Source organism: Crinia signifera, chromosome 11 (assembly GCF_055691185.1).
Source record: "Crinia signifera chromosome 11, ASM5569118v1, whole genome shotgun sequence".
Lineage (NCBI taxonomy): Eukaryota > Metazoa > Chordata > Amphibia > Anura > Myobatrachidae > Crinia > Crinia signifera.
The window spans coordinates 94,179,285-94,205,397 of record NC_139227.1 but is presented as its reverse complement, the minus strand read 5'-3'; the positions used below and the strand labels follow the sequence as shown (position 1 = coordinate 94,205,397).

The window sequence follows — 26,113 nt, the reverse complement described above, 5'->3', positions numbered from 1 at the left end:
CCCGGCGGTCGGGATCCCAGCGTTCAGAATCCCGACGCCGGAATCCCGACAGCCGAAATGCCGACAAGGGGGGACGTGGATCGCCCCCCTTGCGGGCTCGCTGCGCTCGCCACGCAGCGGGCCCGGTGCCTCGCTACGCTCGGCACACTAATTTATTCTCCCTCCAGGGGTGTCGTGGACACCCTAGGAGGGAGAAAGTGTCGGCATTTCGGCGGTCGGGATTCCGGCGTCGGGATTCTGAACGCCGGGATTCCGGCGTCGGGATTCTGAACGCCGGGATCCCGACCGCCGGGATCGTAACTGCATCCCGTGCATAGGTATGGTAGGTGTACACAGGTAAGTGAGCACAGGTAAGGTAAGTATACACAGGTCAGGTAAGTGTACATAGGTATGTGTGCATAGGTACGGTAGGTGTACACAGGTAAGTGAGCACAGGTAAAGTAAGCATACACAGGTCAGATGTGTACACAGGTAAGTGAGCACAGATAAGGTTAATGTACCCAGGTAAGGAAAGCATACACAGGTAAGATGTGTACACAGGTAAAGTTAATGTACACAGGTAAGATAAGCATACCCAGGTAAGTGAGCACATGTAAGTTAAAGTACACAGGTAAGGTTAATGTACACAGGTAAGATAAGCATACCCAGGTAAGTGAGCACATGTAAGTTAAAGTACACAGGTAAGGTAAGCATACACAGGTAAGTTGTGTACACAGGTAAGTGAGCACATGTAAGGTAAATGTACACAGGTAAGATAAGCATACACATGTAAGATGTGTACACAGGTAAGTGAGCACATGTAAGGTAAATGTACACATTAACATAGTTTGTGAGGTTGAAAAAGACATACTGTAAGTTTATCAAGTTCAACCTATTTCTGAAATAGAATCCTATCTCCAGCAATCCCTGAGCCCTTGGCAGATATTTACCTACTGGACCTCCCACTATGCATTATAATTAATGGTTGTATCCAAGGATGTTTTTCTCCACTAAAAATTGGTCCAACCCTTTCTTAAATATACGAAGTGAGTCATCACAACCTTTTCTCCAGCCTTAGTGGATGCCCCTGTGTCCTGCACATAGACCTAATGGTAATCAGAGCACCTGACAGGTCTCTGTATTGGTTCTTTATGTATTTATAGATATTTATAGTGGTGTAACTGCATGGGGTGCAGCTTTTATGGGGCAAAGCTGTTTCCAGTGCCCGCGCCCGTAGAAATGCTGTGCCCGCTGACAGAAACATCAGTAAGCCTTTCTCTGGCACCACGGCTATTGAACAATACAGTAGCTGCACCAAGAAGCACACTGCAAATGAGGGATGACAGCAGCAAGGATGAGACCTGGGATGTGGAAGGAGCAGGACTCTGATGTGCATTCCTGAGTCTGCCACCTGGCTATGATTACCTGCTTGTGTATCTGACAATGACCTGCTTTATATATATGACTACCCACATTATGAATCTAGAACAGATACTTGTTTCCTGAATCACTGCTTAGGTGGTAAAACAAACCTCTGGTTATGGTATTTGGGTTGGGATCATTTGGTTTACAGCAAGTTGGTCGACAAGCATTAGGTCAACACAGTTAGGTCGACATGGGTTTAGGTCGACATGTTAATAGGTTGACACAAGCAATAGGTCGCTTGAGTATGAAGGAGTGCAAGTGGCGCTGCCACATTAAAACCTGCCGTAAGAAGGTCAGTCTCCGTGCAGCACATTGGTTCCCGGGGTGTCGTATACCATTTCTTACCCTCATCCGTTTTATTTATTCATTCATGGGTGGAGGAGCTCACAAGCACATCGTTTTGTGAGCGACAACTAAAGTTGTCTAATAAAACCACCGTGCTGTAATATACCCTTATGCGGGAGGCCTGCACCGTGGATTTAATGTCGCAGCGCCAACACGGGATTGGTGGTCCGGGAAAAATAGTGGAGGTGGATGAGAGTCTGTTTGTACAGAGGAAGTCATGTCGGACGCGTGCTGCCTCAACAGTGGCGGTTTGGAGACATTTCCAGAGACACCGGTTACTTTTTCATAACGCCTGTGGAAAGACGTGACACCAGCACCCTGACAAATATATAGAACCGGGGACAACTATATATTCGGATTGCTGGCGTGCATATAACACCGAGCAGCTGGAGCAGACAGGGTACCACCATGCACGGGTGAACCACCGCTATAATTTTGTTGATCCGAACACTGGGGTTTACACCCAAAACACTGAACGCCTGTGGGTATCGTGTAAGTGGCATAACAAACGTCAAAGGGGCACTGCGCGCCAGAATCTGGACTCCTACCTACAGGAATTTATTTGGCAAAAGACTGTTGGCGCAGAAAACACGTTCCAGCGTATACTTTATACCTTAACTCTGCTCCCACAGGCTGAGAAATGTATCGACACGGAAGAAAACACAACTGCATCCACTTCTGCTGCATTTTCTGTCAATGCAGATTCAGAAGAATAACTGTTTCATTTTTTTCTTTCTTCTTAATAATTTCGATATTATTTTACTTTGTTAAGTTGCGTTCTTCATATTATTATTATTAATATTAACTAAAAACCAGCTACCAGTTTATACATGTCATCATTACTGTCTCAGATGTATGATTTGGCAGGTGTCAATGTGTTCCTGAAACACCCACACTATCCACGCCAGCCCGAAGAGCGGCGAGCGGACGCGTTACGCGTCCTCCCGACCTTTTCATACCACCACTGTCGGCGTGGAGTTGATTTTATAAAGTGTGGCGAGTGCAGCGAGGGGAGGTGGATTACATTACATGTATTGCGCATCCCCTCGTGGGGCTTCCTGTATTTGATTGATGCCGTGCCGATCCATTGCGTGTTATATAATGTATTTGTATTTGATATGAAGATTCCGCAAGGCTCGGTACAGTGTGGCGAGACGCCATTATGCGACGCATGCGCTCCACACAGGAGAAGATGTGCGGAGAAGAGGGCGTGTGGTCAAGTGGAAGCTGAGGAAGGTCTTTGCGGCTGCAGGAGAAGAGAAGAGGGCATGTGGTCAAGTGGAAGCTGAGGAAGGTCTGTGCGGCTGCAGGAGAAGACGTGTGGAGAAGAGAAGAAGGCGTGTGGTCAAGTGGAAGCTGAGGAAGGTCTGTGCGGCTGCAGGAGAAGACGTGCGGAGAAGAGAAGGCGTGTGGTCAAGTGGAAGCTGAGGAAGGTCTGTGCGGCTGCAGGAGAAGACGTGCGGAGAAGAGAAGGCGTGTGGTCAAGTGGAAGCTGAGGAAGGTCTGTGCGGCTGCAGGAGAAGATGTGCGGAGAAGAGAAGAGGGCGTGTGGTCAAGTGGAAGCTGAGGAAGGTCTGTGCGGCTGCAGGAGAAGACTTGCGGAGAAGAGAAGGCGGCGTGTGGTCAAGTGGAAGCTGAGGAAGGTCTGTGCGGCTGCAGAAGTTTTTCAGAAAGTGTAGTGGTTTTAGATGAGTAATTTTATTATTTGTAAATGCCTTTTTCGCTATGCACAGCCGCCATTTTATGGTGATCAGCGTATCCATTCATCGGGACACAGACTTTGATTTTGGCAGCCCGATGGTGGAGCAGGCACCGCATGCTGGCAGCCACTGCTGACTTTATTAAGCATTTATCACATTATAGTGTATTATTGTTGCAATTAATTAAAAAAATATATATTTACAATATTTTTTTCTTCAATTTATTTCTGTCCTCCTGTTCATTGTAAAAAAGTTGGTCACCTTACCTATCATCTACCTGCCGACAGCCCCAGCTACGCTCGGCACACTATTTTATTCTCCCAGCATGCCCTAGTGAATAGTAGGACAAGAAAAACCTCCTGTCGGCACATGTTGGCTAAAAAAAAAGGCGAAAAACCCCATGTCGACCTTTTGACTGTCAACCTAACCCATGTCGACCTAATGCTTGTGTCAACCTAACCCATGTTGACTTTCAGTTATGTTGCGCTTTCTGCATGTCGACTTAATGCTTGTAGACCTAATGACCGTACTGTATGATTGCTAGCACCTGCTTTGAGCAGGATTATTGAGAAAAAAGATGTTTCACCACAGGTGCTGGTAATAAGAGGGATGTCCAGGAGCAGAGCATTCAGTGTCCTCCACGGAGGGGGTAATGTACGCTACCATCATCACCTGACCTATCTGCCGTCTCTAGCTACCTAAGTATCATCACTGTCTGCGACTCTGCCTGTGTATATCCGCCATGATTTTTTAAATGCTTGCCCAGAACACTGAACCAGGGTTTTAGCCGCAGCCATTAATGTGTTGAGGGGGAGGGACGGGACGCGAGAGACTCCTCCAGAGACTACATCTCCCGACATGCCACTGGAGCCATGTGACGCAGAGAGACACGTGACTCGCCGTTGCTTTACGTTCTACGTCTCCCCGGTGTGAGGCCGCAGCGCAGTACCGCGGTAACTATGTGTGATCGCTGCAGTAGCCCACTCTCCCAGTTCCAACCCCCAGCATCCCAGTGCCACTTACCCCTCACCTTCATGTATCTGCTAGTCATCCCCTCACCACCCTCCATGGCCTTAACACCCCTTCACCATCCCGCCGAAAGCTGAGCTCCCCACCACTCACCTTAATATCTGCCAGCTACCCCTCTCCCTACCCTGTCATCCCCTCTCCCTGCCCAATGCCAGTCAACCCTCACCCTCCAGTGCCAGTTTGTCACCACTTACCATTCAGTACCACATTGCCAGGCTGTAGCTCCCTCCCCCCATTCAGTGCAATGCACCCCCTTCCCCCCCATTTAGTGCAATGCTACTAGCCCAGGGCTGGGCAATTGCGGCCCTCCAGATGTTAAGGAACTACACTACACTCACTGTCAGCTGCCCTCCCAGCTAATTCCCTTTCAGTGCCACACTGCCACCCAGGTGTCATCTCAGACTGTTGCTGTCAATTGGAGCACTAGCAGTCTGTCAGGGCTGTGTGAGGTTCCGTCCCTCCCTTGTCTTCCGTTGTGACAGGATATTGTTCACCTGTTGATGTTCTGTGCCACAGAAGCCGAGCGCTTGAATACTACAGTACATAGTCATTCTTCTGTTCCTTTGCCACTATGAATTGCTCACCACTTCTTATTGCCAAGCCCCTTATAATCTGCCCTGTCTTGCTTACATCACCCTCCTTTGCGTCAGAGTTATGACCGCTTGTCCTCAGCTGAGCTCCATACTCCTATAATGTAAGGAGCCCTTCGGCTCAGGAGTATTAACACACACATTGCAGTCTTCACCTCATTGCAATAATGAAGTGACAATTAAGGGAAAATGGATTGTTTTATTAATGTTTCCGCACAGGTTTATAGAGGCCACAACTAACCTCAAATAGACCCTGACTCTGCATCTCATGTAGGAAATGTATAATCTAAGTTATTTTGTAGCCCAGTCTCTTATCATGCTCTTTCTGACATTACTGTCTGTCTCTGAGAAAAACCCATGTGATTTCCCCAGGGGCTGTGGGGCCACTATATGCCGGCAGATGCCACCGCAGTGTTTGGCTGCGCACATATACAGTAATCTCAGCAGCGCATGTTTCCTCTGCACCTCTATGGGATGCAAGCTAAAACTTGTGACGCTGCAGTGTGCAGTTTGTGTTTATTTGAATTGACCCTTATGAATGCCTGTAGATCAGGAACAGACGAGGTCACATATTGCCCAGGCCTGGCCTAAACCATCCAACATAAATACACCATCATGGGTACTCTGTGGTTGTCTGATAATTGGTTAATTAATAATAATTGGTTCTATTTGATGTTTCTGTGCCTCAGGTTCATCATGTCTATGTCACACCTCTACGGCAAAGACGATAACAGCGATGGCGTGGAAATAGAAAACTTTGAGATTACTGACTGGGATATACAGAATGAGTTCAATCCCAACCGCCGCCGTCACTGGCAAACAAAAGAAGAAGCCATTTACGGCCTGTGGGCAGAGCGAGATTCTGATGATGAACGACCAAGCTTTGGTGGCAAGAAGTAGGTGTACGGGGGCTGGAAACGTTCCCTGGAGTGACTGCCGCTGGGGTTATTTGTCATTCATTCCGTGTAAAAAGGTCTTACAGCGGTTTTAGCTGCGATAATATCACATGCAAAACACTCCCATTTTTTCCATTTAATACCCTTTTAAATCCCATTTAGCAAATGTTATTGGGGGTTTCTGGAAAAGTCTTCTGGAGTATGAACTGCTGTTGCGCTGGTCGCCAACAGTCTGCAGTTCATGTCATAGGCCTTATTACTGTGGGGTTTCCAGGCTTGTGTTGCTGCCAAGGACTACATGGGACTGCTGCTGAGGTGGGACTAAAGCAGCACAGAGTGACTGGTACCTGGACAAGCCATGCTGCAATAAACGTGGTTCAGATACTTACATTGTTATTTATACATGCGGGGCAGATACTGGCTGCTTTTGCATGTAGCCCACAAATGCTGGACGGCTTTAATTCTTTTTCACAGCGATGTAATATGTGTTTTTGGACACAGCCCTCACATATAAACCATCCAGCGGATGTTACGTTTGCCCCACCCGCAGTGCCTTACTGCTATTCCTTGTGTAAATCCCAAACCAGAAAGGTGCTTACACATCTGGCGATCCAAGACAATATTGGTGGCTGCTTGTGTCTGACATTTACAATTAGTTACACACCTGCCCATGCCTGCGAGCTACGTTGGGGTGGTGGGGAAGTGGCAGTGTGTACAGGATTGGTGGTTTAGGCTATGATCCCTTGCTGCTATGTGTTTTCACGCCCTTGGGATGTTTTGGTGTTGAACATCTCCTGTGATCATATATATATTGTTCATTCTAGCACCCGCTATCTTTGAAAACCCATGCAGTTCCTCTTCCCCTGCCTGGGGTGTCTCTGTCTGCTGTGGTGTTTCTAGCACAGGTCTGGTTTGTATATCAGTGCTGATATACAGACCACACTGTGCTAGAAGCACTCCAGCAGACAGCGACACCCCAGGAGGAACCGCATGGGTTTTCAAAGATAGCGGGTGCTAGAATGAACACTATATGACCCCCCTCCATGGAGGTCTGTACATTATTATCTATAATATAGGCATGTGATTGGTGGGGATTGGAAGATGCTTCCATGCCATGTGATTAGATCGTATCATGGTGTGTGATGGGGTCTACATCCATGGAGAAGTTTATGCTGAATGTTGCAGTGTCTTATTCATGGTTGAGCTACTCTTCTGCTGGAATGGAAAGGTCTCTTCTTCGCCAACGGCTCAAGCCCACTTGCTCACTCTATAAGCCTGGGGCTAACTCATAGGTTCTGGGTAAGTGCACACCCAGGACAGCTATGGAAAGGAAGCCTCACTTCCTACCAATGTCTGTTTGCATGTCACGAGGGTGAGCACAGAAATCTGTGGTAAGTGCAGCCTGTAGATTGCAATTGAATAGCCCCTGGCACATCCTAGGAGATATAAGCTCATGGGTTATTAGTTCTGGCTCAGTGTCTCATTGTTCCTTCTCTTTCCCAGATCCCGCGACTATTCTGCACCTGTAAATTTTATCAGCGCTGGGATCCGGAAGCCTGCGGCAGAAGAGCGCTCAGACAGTGACTCCGAGAACGAAACTTCGGCAAAGAGAGAGAATTTGCCAAAGGAATTCGAACCAAAGAAACTAAAAACGGTAATTCGTTCCTCTGTTTCATTAAATTGAGTAAAGCTTATTGGGTATAATGTAGCTGAAGTATTTGTAAACCTAGAAAGTAATTTGTATTAATAAGGGGCTGGTGGAGTTTTATTGCTAATCACCGCATAATATTCTGTATTTTGATAGATTGGGACAGGTTCCTACGACCGCAGATACCTCTGTACCCTGTGGCGTCTTGTGTCCCTGATGTAGAACTAATGTCATTCGAACATCATGCTAACTACGGGTTAGGGTTGGTCATAAGTGCTGCCAAAAGAAAAGATAAAAACTTTTCCTAAGATATTAAGGGGAGAATGTTATTGGCTTTGTTGTGTCCTTAATTAATCAGTATTTAATGGGCAATTCAGTTGTTGCTGCAATCCGACGCAAATGCCACAGGGTTACTCCTCCTTTCTTCCCCCTACAGAGAGATGCTGGGCAGCCATCCCACCACAGGGTTACTCCTCCTCTCTTCCCCCTACAGGGAGACACTGGGCAGCCATCCCACCACTGGGTTACTCCTCCTTTCTTCCCCCTACAGAAAGATGCTGGGCAGCTATCTCACCACAGGGTTACTCCTCATCCCCCCCCCCCCCCCCCCCTTACAGACGGACGCTGGACAGCTATCTCACCACAGGATTACTCATCCTCTCTTCCCCCTACAGAGAGATGCTGGGCAACCATTTCACCACAGGGTTATCTTCTCTTCCCCCTACAGAGAGACGCTGGGCAGCCATCCCACCACAGGGTTACTCCTCCTCTCTTCCTCCCTACACGGAGACACTGGTCAGCCATCCCACCACAGGGTTACTTCTCTCTTCCTCTCTACAGAGAGATGCTGGGCAGCCATCCCACCACAGGGTTACTCTTCCTCTCTTCCTCCCTACAGAGAGATGCTGGGCATCCATCCCACCATAGGGTTAATTCTCTCTTCCTCCCTACAGAGAGATGCTGGGCAGCCATCCCACCATAGGGTTACTTCTCTCTTCCCCCTACAGAGAGACTCTTGGCAGCTATCCCACCATAGGGTTACTCCTCTTCTCTTCCCCCTACAGAGAGACTCTTGGCAGCCATGTCACCACAGGGTTACTCCTCTTCTCTTCCCCCTACAGAGAGATGCTGGGCAGTCATTTTACAGACTCGCCTTTCTCAGCAAATCTCCATTTGTTTTCATGAAGTCATGGCAGTACATCTTCAGCTACTTTGTTATTTAGATAACCTTCCTTTGGAACGCATCCATCTGGTAATGGATCTTCTTCAGTCTATGGGATGAATAGCCAATTGGCTGAAATCCACCTGGACTCCCATCTCGAGATGCTTGCATGCGGATCCTGGGCTCTCTGGGACTCAACCTTTGACATTGTGGAATATTCCCAGTTTCACTACTGTGCTCATCAGCTCGAACTTCTAGCCCAGTGTCCTGTGCACCGGAAGGCACAGACAATCCTTCTCTCCTGCGATTTGTCCCTTCCCTGTTGTGTCTCCCACCTGGCCTCTTCCTTATGTATCCAGGGCTACATCCTAATCACCCCTGATACGAGTGTTTGGGACTGGGGGCGGTGACTTGTCATCAGATGTCCCAGGGTTGGTGGATGACTCGGGAGATCTGACTATCCATAGATATCATGGAGTGTAGAGCAGTGTACAGGACTCATTGCGTAGCACCAGCTTTTCTCCAGCATCTTCCAGTCAAGGTGCAGTTTGACAACATGACAACCGTTGCCTACATAAACCACCAGAGAAGCGCTTGCAGTCACTTTGCCACAAAGAGGTGGTCACATTCTACATTAGTCAGTGCCATCGGTTCCAGGGTCCAAAATTCGTAGCCGGATTTCCTAAGTCACAGTGATGGTGTCTCTTCTGCTCACACAACAGAAATCTGGGAGCTGTCCTGGATCACTCCATCTTCTCCTACACATCTAATCTCAATGATGTACAATACACTTGGGTGAGTGGGCTCTACAACCGGACATCATTCCACTACTGGTCCTTTGCTGGGGCATCTGTACATTAATTGGATGGTGTCTCTGCACAACCAAAAGCCACCCAGTTACTGCGCATGCACCAGAGACCTGGATCTCTCCCACTCCTATACATATTCCCTCTAATCATAATGATTCTATGCATCCTCTGCAAGTTTAAGTTGGAGCCACGTGGATCCCGGTGCTTTCATCCAAATTGGCCACATTGGACTTGGTAAGTGACTCATCTAGGCCTTTCCATTAGTGCTTTACCACTGCTTCCTCTACTGCCTCAGGCCCCGTGCTTGGATCTGGCCCAGCTTGTGTTGACGGCTTGGCTCTTGAGACATGATCATCTTAAACTCCAGATCATTCCAGTGCTTGTGAGTCCTTTGTCTCTTGCAAGTGGGTATGAATTTGGGCCTCTGTCTTTCTACTTTGCAGGTTTCAGCCGTTTTTCTCTTCATGAGGCAGATCACGCGATTACCGATGTACAGACTTTCCTTTTGGACATCCTCAACATGCAAACTGCATTTGCACTGCCAGTGGCTCCATGGAAATTATCTCTAGTTCTTGGGGCACTTTTGTCATCTCCCTTTGAGCCCTGCGACATGATGGACATTTGTTTGCTCACATGAAATACTTCCTTCCTTTTTGCTATCGCATCTGCCCAGCAAATGTCTGACTTGGCGTCTTATAGCTCCCCCTCCCCCATTTCTGATTTTACTCTTGGTCTGAGCTTTTCTTCAAACACGTGTGTGCAAGTTTCCAAAGGTTGTATCTAGCTTTCATATCAACCAGGAGATTGAGGTCCTGTCTTTCCAAGTGCCAGACTACCGCGCCAGAGGAGACTCCTGAGATGCTGTGAGGTAACTGGCTACCTGTGGCTGGATATAGGCGTGAGGAAGCCTGGGCTGCTGCAGACAGAACTTACTTGTGTGCTCAGACTACAGCTCACCTTGCTGTCCCCTGTGTTACTTGGGTTCCCTAAGGATTTGAAGGAAATTGTTTAACAGGACAGAACATATATTTTTTTTTTTTTTGGGGTGCAGTAATTAATGGGCACCAACAATAACTGTGACACAGGCAGTTTATAGGGGCTTAGCTACATATAAGATGCTGGGGCTATGAAATGTTCACGTGTTATCCTACAGCATTACATGCCTTCTGTACGTTGCAGGGCGGAAATTTTAAACCTTCCCAGAAAACATTTGCTGGAGGAATAAAGTCCAACAATGATTTTGGTTCCTGGGAGCGGCACACCAAAGGGATCGGGCAGAAACTGCTCCAGAAGATGGGTTACGTGCCAGGCAGCGGCTTGGGAAAGAATGCCCAAGGTACTGTATTGTGATTCATCCATCTCTGGTAATTACGATTGCTATGCTTCTAGTTTTATCTTCTCCCTTGTCGTAAGCATGTCTATAGGAAGACGTGATAGCTGTGCCTAGAACTCCATAGAGATAGAATGTCAGAGACTGTAAGGTACATTATCTGTACACAGGTATTACTGCTCCTATCGTGGCCAAACAGAGGAAAGGCAAAGGTGCCGTGGGTGCGTACGGCTCAGAGAGAACCAAGCAGTCACTGCAGGATTTCCCTGTTGTGGATTCTGAGGAGGAAGAGGAAAAGGTGAGTGTGATGTCCATGTTTTCGGGATCTTACAGAGCTTATGTTCTCCTGATATTCCTGCAGACAGCCCATTCCCTGACATGTCTTTCCTCATGCATAGGAGTTTCAGAAGGAGCTGAGCCAATGGAGGAAGGACCCCAGTGGTAATAAGAGAAAACCCAAATATGCCTACAAGACCGTGGATGAGCTGAAAGCAAAAGGAAGAGGGGGGAAACCTATGTCTGCTCCCCAGAAAGAGATATCCCAAGTGAAGGTTGGTTTTGCTTCTATTGCCAAGCCACTGCTTACATTCACCTGCGCTGGAGATTTCTCAGTCAATCCACCATGGCGTTGCGGTCACTGCTGCTGTATTGCAGCAGCAGGAGGTGTGTATAACAATCAGACGCCTCCTGCTGCAGTCATTTTATTATTTATTTATTTAATTTATTTATTAAGTGTGTCTTATATGACGCACACATATTCCGTAGCGCTTTACAGAGAATATTTTGAACACTCACATCAGTCCCTGCTCCAGTGGAGCTTACAATCTACATTCGCTAACCACATGTACACGCACACAGACATTCTAGGGTTAATTTTGTTAGGAGCCAATTAACTTACCTGTTTATTTTTGAATTTTGGGAGGAAACCAGAGTACCCGGAGGAAACCCACGCAAGTACGGGGAGAATATACAAACTCCGCACAGTCAGGGCCATGGTGATGCTAACCATTACACCAGTGATTTTCAACCTTTTTACCTTGTGGCACACTAAGATTTTTAAATTGCCAAGGCACACCATGAGACCCACACAGGGCAAAACACATTGACTCCCACAGGAAAAAATACAAACCTATTGGCCCTCATATAAAAAAACAATCACACTGGTCGCCACAGGTAACAAAAATAAAATACATTGGCCCTTTCCATTAAAGGAGAGACCAGTAAATAACAGTTGAACTGGTGGTGGCTGTAAACTGGTTTGGACATCTCTAGATCTGGGGGCACACTTGAAAACAGCTCAAGGCACACTAGTGTGCCACGGCACTGTGGTTGAAAAACACTGCATTACACAGTTGCAGTATCCCATCGATATCCCACCATCATGTGGTGTACAGCACATACAAAAGCTGACCGTTGCAGAGGCCAGAATCTTACGAGGATCTCTTTTACCCCCCCCCCCCCTCTAAACTAAGGTGTCACAAATGGAGGCTGCCGCTGCCCCCAGTGACTGACAGTCTGCTCAGAACGGGCCCTGCGCATGCACCAAGTACCAAACATCGGAACTTTGCTCTTGATATCACAACTACATGACCTCCTAGGTGCCAAACTTAAGAAAGAAACCCGCAGATGACCGAATGGGCGCCGCAGCACAGATGCTTTTGCTGTTCTGCCTTTTAAACCACGTGTAACCCTTACAGATGTGCACCGTTCCTTCCCTGTGCTGTAGGTAGAAGCTGCTATTATCATTATTACAGTAGCAGTGATTGCAAGCTAAGCAGCTGGCTGTAACATGATGGCTTACAAAGGAATTTCTACACTGTGGGCCTTATTCTAGTTGATTCGGACAGATGCGTATTTCGGACAGGAACCAAGTGTTCTTAGCCCCGCCTACCGTACAGATCGCTCACGGCGTCTGAATGCGGTAAGACGCCGAGCGTACAGCCCGCGAGTGGATGTTTCATGTGAACACCTCCTCCATCTGTGGGAACCTCCCCCATCCTCCGATGGTTGCCGACCATCAAATGATGGACCGAGTGGTCAGGCAGCACCGAGTGCTCCAGACCACTCAGACATTTTTCCGTATGAAAACAGGGATATGGGCGGGCAGCTGGCATCCGGCTATGTCATATGTCCGCCCCCCCACACGTGCGTCACGGCCGCACTACCATACGTACGCCCAGCGTTTTCATGGGAACGCCCATGAAACACGGGGCGTACGCATATGGTAATGAGCCCCAACAGCCCTTCACGCCCCTGCTCGGATTGTTCCGACCGATCGTTTTCTGCACAGACCTCACTCCGTGTTCGAACATGCGCAGATACCAAACATCGCCCGACTGCACACGGAGCCGTCCGACTATCAGAATAAGTGCCTATGTCCATTCATTACATGGCCCTTCTTAATGGGTCTGTCCAATTAGAGAGCCAGGACAAGTGAGTGTGCCTTCATGGTCCATCCTCTACATTGCCGGAACATGGCGGCCCCTGGTAATGCCGGCACGTTACGGTGCTGGAACTTGGCGGCCCCTCGATAACGCATAGGGTTGACTTTTTTAGTTTATTTGACTGTAATTCTCCTTTAGGTCAACCCCAGTTACCTGAATACAACTCATCTGTCCCATTCGCTTGTCCAGTAAACAATGGCAGCATGTAACCACTTGTAGCAAGTTGTAATCCTGTCGTCCTTCTCTTTGTTTCTCTATGCAGGTGATTGATATGACTGGACGGGAGCAGAAAGTGTATTACAGCTACAGCCAGATGTCCCACAAGCACAACATCCCTGGAGAGACGGCTCCCCCAGGGGGGAAGGAGGAGAAGCCTCAGGGGTTTGTACTACCGGAGCTGGAGCACAACCTGCAGCTACTGATAGAGATGACGGAGCAGGAGATCATCCAGAATGACCGGCAGTTACAGTATGAGCGAGACATGGTGGTGAACCTCACACATGAGCTGGAAAAGCTGTCCGAGGTGCTGGGGCGGGAGGAGAAGGCCATATACAACCTGAGCCAGGTGCTGCAGACTGTGGAAGAGTGCGGGCAGAGGATGCAGCCAGGCTGCACCAACCCTCTGACGCTGGACGAGTGCGCACGCATTTTCCAGATGCTGCAGGACAAGTATTATGAAGAATACAAAATGTCAGAGAAGGCCGATCTGGCAGTGGCTATTGTCTACCCCCTGATGAAAGATTACTTCAAAGACTGGAACCCCTTAATCGTGAGTGAAGTGGGCTCTTCTGTTAGGGGAGGAACTAGATTCAGATGGAGCAGAATGTAGCTCAACATTTACATATGACCTTCATGTTCATTTGTTGTGGACCATAGTTCTCAAGTCGCAGCTGTACCAAACTAAATCAGTTGGTGAGCCACTGCGATGAGTGTTGCAATAAAGCCAACCTCACCTGTACGAAAGAGATAGGTATCATTATGACATTGGCAGTGAGAAACTGCTAAAAACCTTTCTGCTAAGTGATGGAACCCCATAGGGCAGACTCAGCCACAGGCATTACTGCAGCGTTTAGCACCTGGAGCAATACAGTTACCGTCCGCAATTAGCCCCAGAGACGTGCCAGTTAGAGCATATTTCTCTCTGCGCCCAGGAGGGTACACGCTGAAGTCCATGCTAGGTTCACCCTCAGGGCTGGTCCAGGGCTTACAGCGGGTAACTGACCTTATATGGGTCCTTTTACCGGCCAGCTACAGCTTATCTCAGGGTTATAATCAAGTGGCTCTGGGCACTTAAACTCTGCGGTAAGTGTGTAATAGCATCCAAGTACGGACAGTCATTTACAAGACATGGTTAACCTTGTAAATAATTGACACTTTAATAAAAAATAAAAAAAATAAGGTCTGAGTCTGTCTGGCAAACTCTATTACATGTTCCCGCTAGTGGTAGTCAGGCTGAAGAATCAACCCTTCTGATGTTTCTGAAGAGAATTTGGTACATTTACAGAAGTTTGTAAATGTAATCGTGCCTAGCACCTATTCTTGTGTGCCAGATTTACCATCTGTCCTCCAGCGCCGCGCCATGTTTACCAGCTGTCCTCCAGCGCCGCGCCATGTTTACCAGCTGTCCTACAACGCCGCTGCTGGGGACCGGCTGCGCTTGTTGGAAAGTGAGCTCAGCCTAGTTGTGGGAAACTAAAATCCTTATGATCTATCTCTGTTTAGGACCCAATGTACGGTATTGATGTCATGACCAAGTGGAAGGATCTGCTGGAGGAAGGTCACCTGTCGCACAGCGCACAAGATGCAGCCATGGATCCCTATCACAGGTAACTGCCACCATTCCACCCAGGAATAAGGTTCTGCTTCTGTCTCTGCAGCAATGACCGAGTCACAGACTGCTTGCATGATGGTAGGCAATAAACTGCAATACAGTTGCGGTAGGACTACACATCCCACCATGCTCTGCCTCTGTTTTGTTTGTAGTTCATGCTTAAGCATTAGCAGGTGATGCTGTGGGACATGTAGTTGAGCGGTAGCTGGAGGACTGCGTATTGTGCAGCCTGCCTTGGCATCACCAGGTAGTGCTGACCAATGTGTAGTATCTGGACTGACCTGTCCTTCTCTCTCCTCAGATTGCTGTGGGAGATGTGGGTTCCGTTTCTGAGGATTATCATCTCGCAGTGGCAGCCCCGGAACTGTGCCCCCATGGTGGACTTCCTGGACTTCTGGGTCCACTTGGTACCAGTCTGGATTCTAGATAATATACTGGACCAACTTATTTTCCCCAAACTGCAGAAGGAGGTGAGATTGGATACTGTATCTTAGCACAACATGGAGACGGGAACGAGCCGATATTCTTAGAGGCCTCCGATACAGTCGGCACTTTCTAATAATCAGTCTTAGTTGTATTCGGGGCACATTTACTATGCATCCCATATACAATGCAGTGTGGGCGGGATCTTGCTGCCAGTGCACGATCAGATCGCCGTTAGATCACGAACGTGTCACTGTAACACAGCAGACTTGTGTGTCCTCTCCGGCTGTAGGGGGGGGCAGGTAGATCAGGGACGTGTCGTTATTACAGAGCAGACTTGTGTGTCCTCTCCGGCTGTAGGGGGGGGCAGGTAGATCAGGGACATGTCGTTATTACAGAGCAGACTTGTGTGTCCTCTCTGGCTGTAGGGGGGGGCAGGTAGATAAGGGACGTGTCGCTATTACAGAGCAGACTTGTGTGTCCTCTCCAGCTGTAGTGGGGCAGCTAGATCAGGGACGTGTCGCTGTTACAGAGCAGACTTGTGTGTCCTCTCCGGCTGTGGGGGGGGGCAGGTAGATAAGGGACGTGTCGCTGTTACAGAGCAGACTTGTGTGTCCTCTCCGGCTGTAGGGGGACAGCTAGATCAGGGATGTGTCACTATTACAGAGCAGACTTGTGTGTCCTCTCCGGCTGTAGGGGGGGCAGGTAGATAAGTGACGTGTCGCTATTACAGAGCAGACTTGTGTGTCCTCTCCGGCTGTAGGGGGACAGCTAGATCAGGGATGTGTCACTATTACAGAGCAGACTTGTGTGTCCTCTCCGGCTGTAGGGGGGGGCAGGTAGATAAGGGACATGTCGCTATTACAGAGCAGACTTGTGTGTCCTCTCCAGCTGTAGTGGGGCAGCTAGATCAAGGACGTGTCGCTGTTACAGAGCAGACTTGTGTATCCTCTCCGGCTGTAGGGGGGGCAGGTAGATAAGGGATGTGTCGCTGTTACAGAGCAGACTTGTGTGTCCTCTCCGGCTGTAGGGGGACAGCTAGATCAGGGATGTGTCACTATTACAGAGCAGACTTGTGTGTCCTCTCCGGCTGTAGGGGGGGGGCAGGTAGATAAGGGACGTGTCGCTATTACAGAGCAGACTTGTGTATCCTCTCCAGCTGTAGGGGGACAGCTAGATCAGGGATGTGTCACTATTACAGAGCAGACTTGTGTGTCCTCTCCGGCTGTAGGGGGGGGCAGGTAGATAAGGGACGTGTCGCTATTACAGAGCAGACTTGTGTGTCCTCTCCAGCTGTAGTGGGGCAGCTAGATCAGGGACGTGTCGCTGTTACAGAGCAGACTTGTGTGTCCTCTCCGGCTGTGGGGGGGGGGGGGGGGGCAGGTAGATAAGGGACGTGTCGCTGTTACAGAGCAGACTTGTGTGTCCTCTCCGGCTGTAGGGGGACAGCTAGATCAGGGATGTGTCACTATTACAGAGCAGACTTGTGTGTCCTCTCCGGCTGTAGGGGGGGGCAGGTAGATAAGGGACGTGTCGCTATTACAGAGCAGACTTGTGTATCCTCTCCGGCTGTAGGGGGACAGCTAGATCAGGGATGTGTCACTATTACAGAGCAGACTTGTGTGTCCTCTCCGGCTGTAGGGGGGGGCAGGTAGATAAGGGACGAGTCGCTATTACAGAGCAGACTTGTGTATCCTCTCCGGCTGTAGGGGGGCAGGTAGATAAGGGACGTGTCGCTATTACAGAGCAGACTTGTGTGTCCTCTCCAGCTGTAGTGGGGCAGCTAGATCAGGGACGTGTCGCTGTTACAGAGCAGACTTGTGTGTCCTCTCCGGCTGTGGGGGGGGGGGGGCAGGTAGATAAGGGACGTGTCGCTGTTACAGAGCAGACTTGTGTGTCCTCTCCGGCTGTAGGGGGACAGCTAGATCAGGGATGTGTCACTATTACAGAGCAGACTTGTGTGTCCTCTCCGGCTGTAGGGGGGGGCAGGTAGATAAGGGACGTGTCGCTATTACAGAGCAGACTTGTGTATCCTCTCCGGCTGTAGGGGGGCAGCTAGATCAGGGACGTGTCGCTATTACAGAGCAGACTTGTGTATCCTCTCCGGCTGTAGGGGGGGGCAGGTAGATAAGGGACGTGTCGCTATTACAGAGCAGACTTGTGTGTCCTCTCCGGCTGTAGGGGGGGGCAGCTAGATCAGGGACGTGTCGCTATTACAGAGCAGACTTGTGTATCCTCTCCGGCTGTAGGGGGGGGCAGGTAGATAAGGGACGTGTCGCTATTACAGAGCAGACTTGTGTGTCCTCTCCGGCTGTAGGGGGGGGCAGCTAGATCAGGGACGTGTCGCTATTACAGAGCAGACTTGTGTGTCCTCTCCAGCTGTAGGGGGGGCAGGTAGATACGGGAAGTGTCGCTATTACAGAGCAGACTTGTGTGTCCTCTCCAGCTGTAGGGGGGGCAGCTAGATAAGGGATGTGTCGCTGTTACAGAGCAGACTTGTGTGTCCTCTCCGGCTGTAGGGGGGGCAGCTAGATAAGGGATGTGTCGCTGTTACAGAGCAGACTTGTGTGTCCTCTCCAGCTGTAGGGGGACAGCTAGATCAGAGACGTGTCGCTATTACAGAGCAGACTTGTGTGTCCTCTCCAGCTGTAGTGGGGCAGCTAGATAAGGGACGTGTGGCTATTACAGAGCAGACTTGTGTGTCCTCTCCGGCTGTGGCGGGGCAGCTAGATAAGGGACGTGTCGCTATTACAGAGCAGACTTGTGTGTCCTCTGGTTGAACCTCTGCCCAGCTTGGTCAGGCTCTTAATCTGAAGCTGATGATACATTTCTCTTTCCTCCAGGAGGGGGATGCATGTTGCTTAGGGATCATTGATCTTTATGTGCACTGATTTATTTGTCTTTCCATGTCTGAGCCATGTGAAATACCACAGGCTGCCCCCTTCTCAATCAGCCTTAATTGTGAATTGCTTAACTAGAGCAGCAATCATTTAACACATCATAGGGGACACTGGCTTTACAGTGGGTATGGTTGGTGAGCTGCAGTCTGGGTACCAAATGGTTAAGTTTCCTCTCCCTTATACCCTGCCTCCAGTAACTAGAGGACCAGGTTCTTATTTGGTGCTTACAGGAATGGACACTATACATACAGATAGTGGTAGATGCTCAATTAGTTCAGTAACATTTCCCAGGTGCATGAGGGAGGGGTTAATTACTGGGTAAGTAAAACAAGACATTTTTTCCCTCAGCACACTGAGCAATGCTAGTAACCAATCTAGAACACTACATGATAATAGAATTCAGAGATATTGGTTACATATACCTGCGCAGGTGTATGCTATGCCCCCAAGCCGCGTCAAGGCTTCTCTGTATATTGGGGGTCCCTAGCGCTATATCTAGGTGCAGGGTGCGGCACCCCAAAAACCATCATAAGCTGGGAAGCCCAGTGCGGCATGCCAGTGATATGCCAGGAATGGACACTATTGTCAGGGGCAGATATTAAATAGCCTCGTTTATAGTATATTTTATTTTCTTTGAGCGGACAATGAGTCAGTGTCTGATAGGACGCAGTCACTGCCGCTACGACATCCAGCGCTGGCCGCCTCAGCAGTGGTGAGCTCGGCTAGACTGTAGCCCCATCTAAGTCTCCTGTCAGAGAATAATGGTCAGTCACTCCCACTTGTGGCGGTCCCACATGGACAAGGGCCATGGATCCAGGCTACGTGGGATATGTTTCTAGAACTGCGGTGTATGCGATAGCCTGTAGCATAGGCATAGCATAGCATAGCATACTGTATGTTACCGGTGGTGACAATGCGACATTTTTGTGCACAGGTGGAGAACTGGAACCCTCTGACAGACACGGTACCCATCCACTCCTGGATCCACCCCTGGCTGCCGCTGATGCAGTCCCGGCTAGAGCCGCTCTTCTCTCCAATCAGAAACAAGTTAGCCAACGCCCTTCAGAAGTGGCACCCCAGCGACTCCTCCGCCAAGCTGATATTGCAGCCATGGAAAGAGGTCTTCACACCTGGGTCGTGGGAAGCGTTCATGGTGAAAAACATTGTGCCCAAGTTAGGTAAGCAGAAGTGTCACACATTATTTATTCACTTATGTATCAGTGGGAATATAGAACAGGTTGTCACACATGGCAGACTCGGCATCATAAGAAAACAAGACCTTGGGATGGCCTGACATTAACTGCATCTGTCTCTCTCAGGGATGTGTCTCGGGGAGTTTATTATTAACCCGCACCAGCAGCACATGGATGTGTTCCATTGGATGATGGATTGGGAGGGGATGATCTCTCTATCCAGCCTCGTAGGACTCCTGGAGAAACACTTCTTCCCCAAGTGGCTGCAGGTAAGTGGATTATAAACTGAGCTCTGGCTTCCAATGTCTAAAGGTGCCCATACACTGAGCCGGTTTCGCCCGATTCGGACAAATCAGGTACGTGAAATTGTCCCAAATCTGCTCATTTTGATGTCCACTCAGGTCCGATGTGTGGTCCTGTGAGCATCAGACTTGAGCCGGTGGTCAGACCTGCTGGTCGTCTGGCCTGGGACCTCCCTCCCGGCGGTGGGGCTCATCACAATTGATCGCATGCGTCCCTGCTGCCCAGGAAGGTCCCGGGTGGCTGGCGGGGAATTGGGTGGCGGTACACTGCTGCGAGACATTGCAGCAGAGTATGGCCACCTTTTAGTTTGGCTGAGCTTTAAAGAGACTAATTATCTGACACAAAGCAGTCAGTGTATTATAACTAATCTCCAACTTCAATAAAAGCTGTATCATAGAAACGTCTCTCTTATAATAATCTCTAACGGCTGCATGTTCCTGCTCGGGACTGTGGATCCACGGCAGTGCGATCCCACTCGGGGCTGTAGATTAACCCTTTGCTTTTCTCACATCCGTGCTGTTTGGCAGATTGTCCGAGGGTCATATTTCAGCATCCGTATCCGCAGTGCATATAGCACCCTCACAACTTTTTAGAATAGATTATTTGTTTTATATCTCTACTAACAAGACCTATGATTATAAGGGAAACATTTTACCGCATTGTATGGGGGCACCCCCTCCCCTCATTTATTGCAGTATAATGTTTATCTGGTCATCCTTAGATAATAATTGCTGAAGGGAAGTTGATCATCTACCAGACAGGAATACCTTTATGTCTGTTCTAGACTTAGGGATACGCCCCTCCCCCCCAATTATGAATACTCTGGATTAGGTAATACTACCCACAAATTATTGTACTACACTTATTTCCATGATGCGCAGGGCCGGCGCTACCCGCTCAGCACAACCTGCAAAGCAGGTAGGCGCCGGCCCCTGAAGGCGCTACCTATCCTCCTCCCATACTGTAGCTGCCAGCTGCCGCTGCCTGCGCCTGTCAAAGTATATGACAGGCAGCGGTGCTGGCAGCACCAAGCGCTGGACATGAATGACATTTATTTGGGCAGCGGCTGCGGCACTACTAGACGCCCGCTACCCGCCGCTCAACTCTCACATCGTCCCGCTGAATGACGCTGCCCGACGTCATTACATTGGGCCGGCGCGTACATGGCATGTAGGGAGAAGAGCCAGCCATGCTGTCTGGGTTTTAGTTACAGCAGCTTGATTCAGCGCTGGACACAATCCGGGACCCGGGACAGAAGGCAACACGGACAGGTACCTGAAGTACATTAGGTGAGAGGCACCATCTACTGATATACTGAGGTGGCAGTGGCACGCACAGGATTCATTAGAATTGATTGAGATAGAGAAGTGTCTATGTTTAGTCTGTGAATGCCAGCATAGCCATTTCTCCTAATGCTGGATGTGTTCTATATAATCTTATCTACATTCATACAGTTTTGGATTCACTTTGAAAAACATACTAAACACTTTTAAGCAAGCACTGCCTGAAGGACTATGTTTGTGCATACAGGGGACTATTTTGTAAATGGACTCAGAGCACGCTGTCATTTAAGAATATTAAGTGAGTGCCGGTTTTCTGGAGGTATTATATATATATATCACATAGGTATGTTTAGGAAGAGGCCCCCCCCCCCGTACCCACAAATATAAGTCAGTCTCCACTGACTTATATTTGTGGAGGTAGGAGAAATCATTCGATGGTCGGCAAGCATCAAATGATTTCTCCTGCTGCGGGTACATGTGAGGGGGTGTGTCTTTGTGACACCTCCCCTCGCATGGTTGTGAGGAGATACGGTGGTGGTGATTTGGCGGGGTGACGAGGCAGGCACTCTCTAGAAGCGTTATTTTATAAGGTATGGGAGGGCGCAAATTTAGAGTTTGCAGGGAGGCGCCGAACACCCTAGCACTGGCCCTGATGATGCGTTAAAGACACTTTCCATTGGACTTAATAAATTCTTGGAAATGTATCCAGTTGTGGTAACTAGACACAAGGGTAATCTGGGGTGCGTGCTGCTGACACAGGCGGGTGTGCTGGGGCGCGCTGCGGCTGACATGGGTGGGTGTGCTGGGGCGCATGCGCTACTGCTGCTGATACAGGCGGGTGTGCTGGGGCGCACGCTGCTGATACAGGCAGGTATGGTGGGGGGCGCTCTGCCACTGACATGGGCGGGTGTGCGGGCCGCTGCTGAATCTCACTTCTGATTCCTTCTGTTCTACTCTGTCCGGTTGTCTTTTGCTGCATGATATGGGATTTACAGTGTTAGGTCTTACTGTGAACCATGTTTTCAGGTGTTGTGCTCCTGGCTCAGCAATAACCCAAACTACGAGGAGATCACCAAGTGGTATCTGGGCTGGAAGTCCATGTTCTCTGACCAGGTCTTGGCCCACCCAGGAATCAAGGATCGTTTTAATGAGGCGCTGGATATCATGAACAGATCGGTCTCCTCTAATGTTGGTGAGTACACACCTGTGCTAATCACAACTGGTCCATAGACAGGAGTGGACGGATGCTATAGGAGTGAGCCTGGACGTATCATAGGTGAATCCATGGCCACCAGCTCATCCAACCACCCGAGCTCCGAGTTTCCCAGGTGGTAATGGCTACAATGCGATTACGGCATCTCTAGAAGTTGGTGGCGACTACAAATAGGGTCTGTGATAACGGAGACTAAATGTATATTAATGGAGCGGCAATATTTAGTCTGTGTATGTCTCAATACAGGTGCGTATATGCAGCCCGGCGCCCGGGAGAGTATAGCTTACCTGACGCAGACAGAGAGGAGGAAGGACTTCCAGTACGAAGCCATGCAGGAGCGGCGCGATGCAGAGAGTATCGCACAAAGAGGTATTGGAGTCTCCGCCGTGCCAATGAACTTCAAGGACCTAATCCAGTCCAAAGCGGAGGAACACAACATTGTCTTTATGCCCCTGATTGGCAAACGGCATGAAGGAAAACAGCTCTACAACTTCAACCGCATTGTCATCTACATAGACCGAGGCGTTGTATACGTGCAGGGAGAGAAGACTTGGGTGCCAACCTCTTTACAGAGCCTAATAGACATGGCCAAATAGGCGCTGGGGTGTGTGAGCGCCTTGGCGATGTTGTGTACCACAGGATTGTATACTACACACAATGATACCGCCTGGGAATACTAGTTGTGTTTTATCCTGTCCATGAGGAGCAGGTGGCCTTACGTATACTGATACATTAGAGGCCTCGTTCTACCTGCAAAGACTCCGCTTTGTATAAATAAACGTTTTCTAAGACTTGTCTCAGGCTGGTAACAAGTACATGCTGCTCATAGTCCTTCTCCATGGTCAGAGTCTGTGTCAGAGTCCCTTCCTGTTGTTTTGTGAGCGTTCCATGCATCGCTGGTAGTGGGAGATGCCATCTGTGATGTGCCCCACAGGAGCAGTACAAGTGACGTCACTGATCGCTGTAGCACATCTCTGGTAATGTCTCCAATCTGCCTGCCCATGATAGTGATTGGCCAGAGCAGGATCCAATCACCTTTCTGTACTGTGCTATGATTGCAGATGAAGGATGAATGCGCGTTAAGGATCTGGATATAGCAGACGGGGCAGAGATAGCCCATAGCATAGATCTGGGTGATGAGTGTAATGTGCACATACTTACCAAGGGCAGTTATTGGCTTATACTTCCCCTGCTGAGGACTGACCACATCCACCTTCAGACTGGGGAGGACGAGCATCTGTTACAGCAGTGCTTCCCATACCCTGTGCGTGGGGCAGTCCAGGCTTTACAGATATCCATGTGTAAGCACAGACCATTCTAATTTGACCATCAAGGCCCAAATATGGATATCCTTGAGACCTAAACTGTGAGGGTGCATTTGGGGGGGGGGGATTGGGGCTGCGTTACGTATTCTGTAACATATTCCCATATATCCTGACATCATGTATGACTCTGAATCCATTCATAATGAAATAAAACTAGTGAACTCACCCCCAGCTGCTGTCACCATGTTGTACCTGTGTGCATACGTGTTACTGTATGCAGACAGAAGGGGTCTGGTAGGCGTCTCGCCCAGGCATCGGATAGAAGGAATCGCCTGTTTCGGTGTTAATTTGTCATTTGCCCGTGCTATTATTGTTCTACGCCTCTCCCCCACCCCCAAACATTGCAATAGGCATTGGTTGTCTCTAGGTGCATTGTGAGGTTGTGTTAGGAGAGATCTGGTAATGACGGAGCGCTAGGATAATACAGAACCACAGCCTGGGGGTAATTATCCTGTTGTAATATCTACACCGTACGTAGATATAAACATGTGTGCTGCTTGTCTGTAGTACAATTGCACACATGTTTACTCCACACAGATGGAGCATGGTCAAGGTAAAGGAATTTTACTCATCGCTTGCTTGGTAGAAATGCAATGTGCCAACTGTGTTGCAAATTTGACTTTACTTACTGACAGACACCAGGGGTGAAATGTAATAGGATGAGAGATTCAGAAAGTGAGAGATTTGGTAAGAAATCTCCAGGTTTTTTAAAGCGGCAATCATCTACACTGCAGAATCAAACTGGGTTTGCAGTGTAAATGATTGCTGCTTTAAAAAACCTGGAGATTTCTTACCAAATATCTCACTTTCTGATTCTCTCATCCTATTACATTTCACCCCTGGTGTCTGTGATACCCGTTATTTAGTATGCTTGCATTATATAGACCTGTGTGACCTCTCCACTGGGTGGCAGTGTGGTACCATCCTGTACTACCCAGAAGAGCTTTACCTGAGCAGTCTACCTCCCCTGCCCAGTGCTTGTATCAGTTCCTGGCTGTATTATACAAGTATTCTCCTCCCTGGTCACTTTGTGTGATGATCTCTGTACTGTATTTACTAGCAGGGTGCAGCTGTTCTCCCAATGGGTTTGTTATATTACAGTTATGTTCATCATGTCAACATGTTCATAATGTTAATTTAATTAACCATGTCAATTTTCATGAGTGAGGATGGGAGAAAATTCAGATTGTGTTCAAACTCACCTTTATCAGTATTCTAACTCACCTGCTTCAGTTTCCAAGTCACAAGGGCTTCAGAAATACATATAATATAGGTTGCTATGAGCAACACCTGCACAGACAGACACTACTTACAGCGGGTCACCCAAGCTGAGGAATCATATTGAGGACTGCTGCACTATTTCTGTGACGTTACCTGTATTAGGTTGTTAGTACATAGCAGTAATATTATACAGAAACTGCAGATGCTGCATTATTATGTTATTGATATGAGGCCTATGGAGAAATCCCAGTTACGTTACAGCCTGCAGCAGGAAATTACCCCAATCACTGAACTATTGTTATAATAGAAGACTGCATGCAGTTGGATGAACAGTGGCACATTCACCTGTCAGCCATGCTACTGTGTCCCCACATCCAATCTGTATCCAGATTATGTTACATAGGAAACAGATACAGACTACACACGTATGTCACACAAGAGGCAGCACTATTACCGCAGTAGTCTCCTTACTCTTCCCCCTGCTCTGACCCAATCTATTCAGACGCGACACTGATCGTTCCTGTTCTTCTGCTCCGTCCGTGTTATGCTACACCACACCAGAGCGATTTGGCCTCAATCCCATCAATTCTGACCGATCGTATGTACATTGGGCATGTTTTAGATCCAATCCGAAGCGCGTACCCACCGCTCGTTTGGTCGCTTTGCGGATCCCTTGATTCCGACTCCGACCAGGTGTCCATTGCATGCACATCGTTTGTGGGTTTTTGTGTGCGATCCACACTTGGTCAGCTAGAGCCTGTCCTGTCACCAGAAACCTCAGGGTCACCACCAGCCGGTCCTCAGCAGGGATAGCCATACAATACTTGGTATCTTGCTTCTCGATGTAGGGGGGTCACCAGACTCAGCAATTCCTGGAAGGTGGCATCATCCATTCGCAGGAAATTCCTGTAGTCATCCGGATTGTTATCCCTAATGTACCTGAGCAGTGGCATGTGAGACCGAGACTGACGACTCAGCAGCCACTACTTGGTCCGGCAAGATCTTCCTCTCCTGCCTCAGCACTGCATAGTACATCGCTGCAGATTCCATAATGAAAGGTTAAA

General features: G+C 48.8%; 1 protein-coding gene across 2 annotated transcripts; it reads left to right on the top strand.

The window, feature by feature from the left end:
• The first annotated feature begins 4,247 nt into the window (after positions 1-4,247).
• TFIP11 (tuftelin interacting protein 11) lies at positions 4,248-23,298 on the top strand. 2 transcript variants are annotated; one of them, XM_083163658.1, is made up of 13 exons: positions 4,248-4,402; positions 5,758-5,964; positions 7,468-7,618; positions 10,763-10,919; positions 11,084-11,211; positions 11,312-11,464; positions 13,620-14,126; positions 15,080-15,183; positions 15,490-15,658; positions 19,446-19,689; positions 19,831-19,973; positions 22,317-22,482; positions 22,750-23,298. In XM_083163658.1, exons 2-13 carry the CDS (start codon positions 5,765-5,767, stop codon positions 23,097-23,099), a joined length of 2,472 nt encoding a protein of 823 aa, XP_083019784.1. In that variant the 5' UTR covers positions 4,248-4,402; positions 5,758-5,764; the 3' UTR covers positions 23,100-23,298. The 2 variants fall into 2 exon arrangements, with proteins under 2 accessions (XP_083019784.1, XP_083019783.1); XM_083163657.1 differs by lacking the exon at positions 4,248-4,402 and adding an exon at positions 4,773-5,172.
• Positions 23,299-26,113: the final 2,815 nt, after the last annotated feature.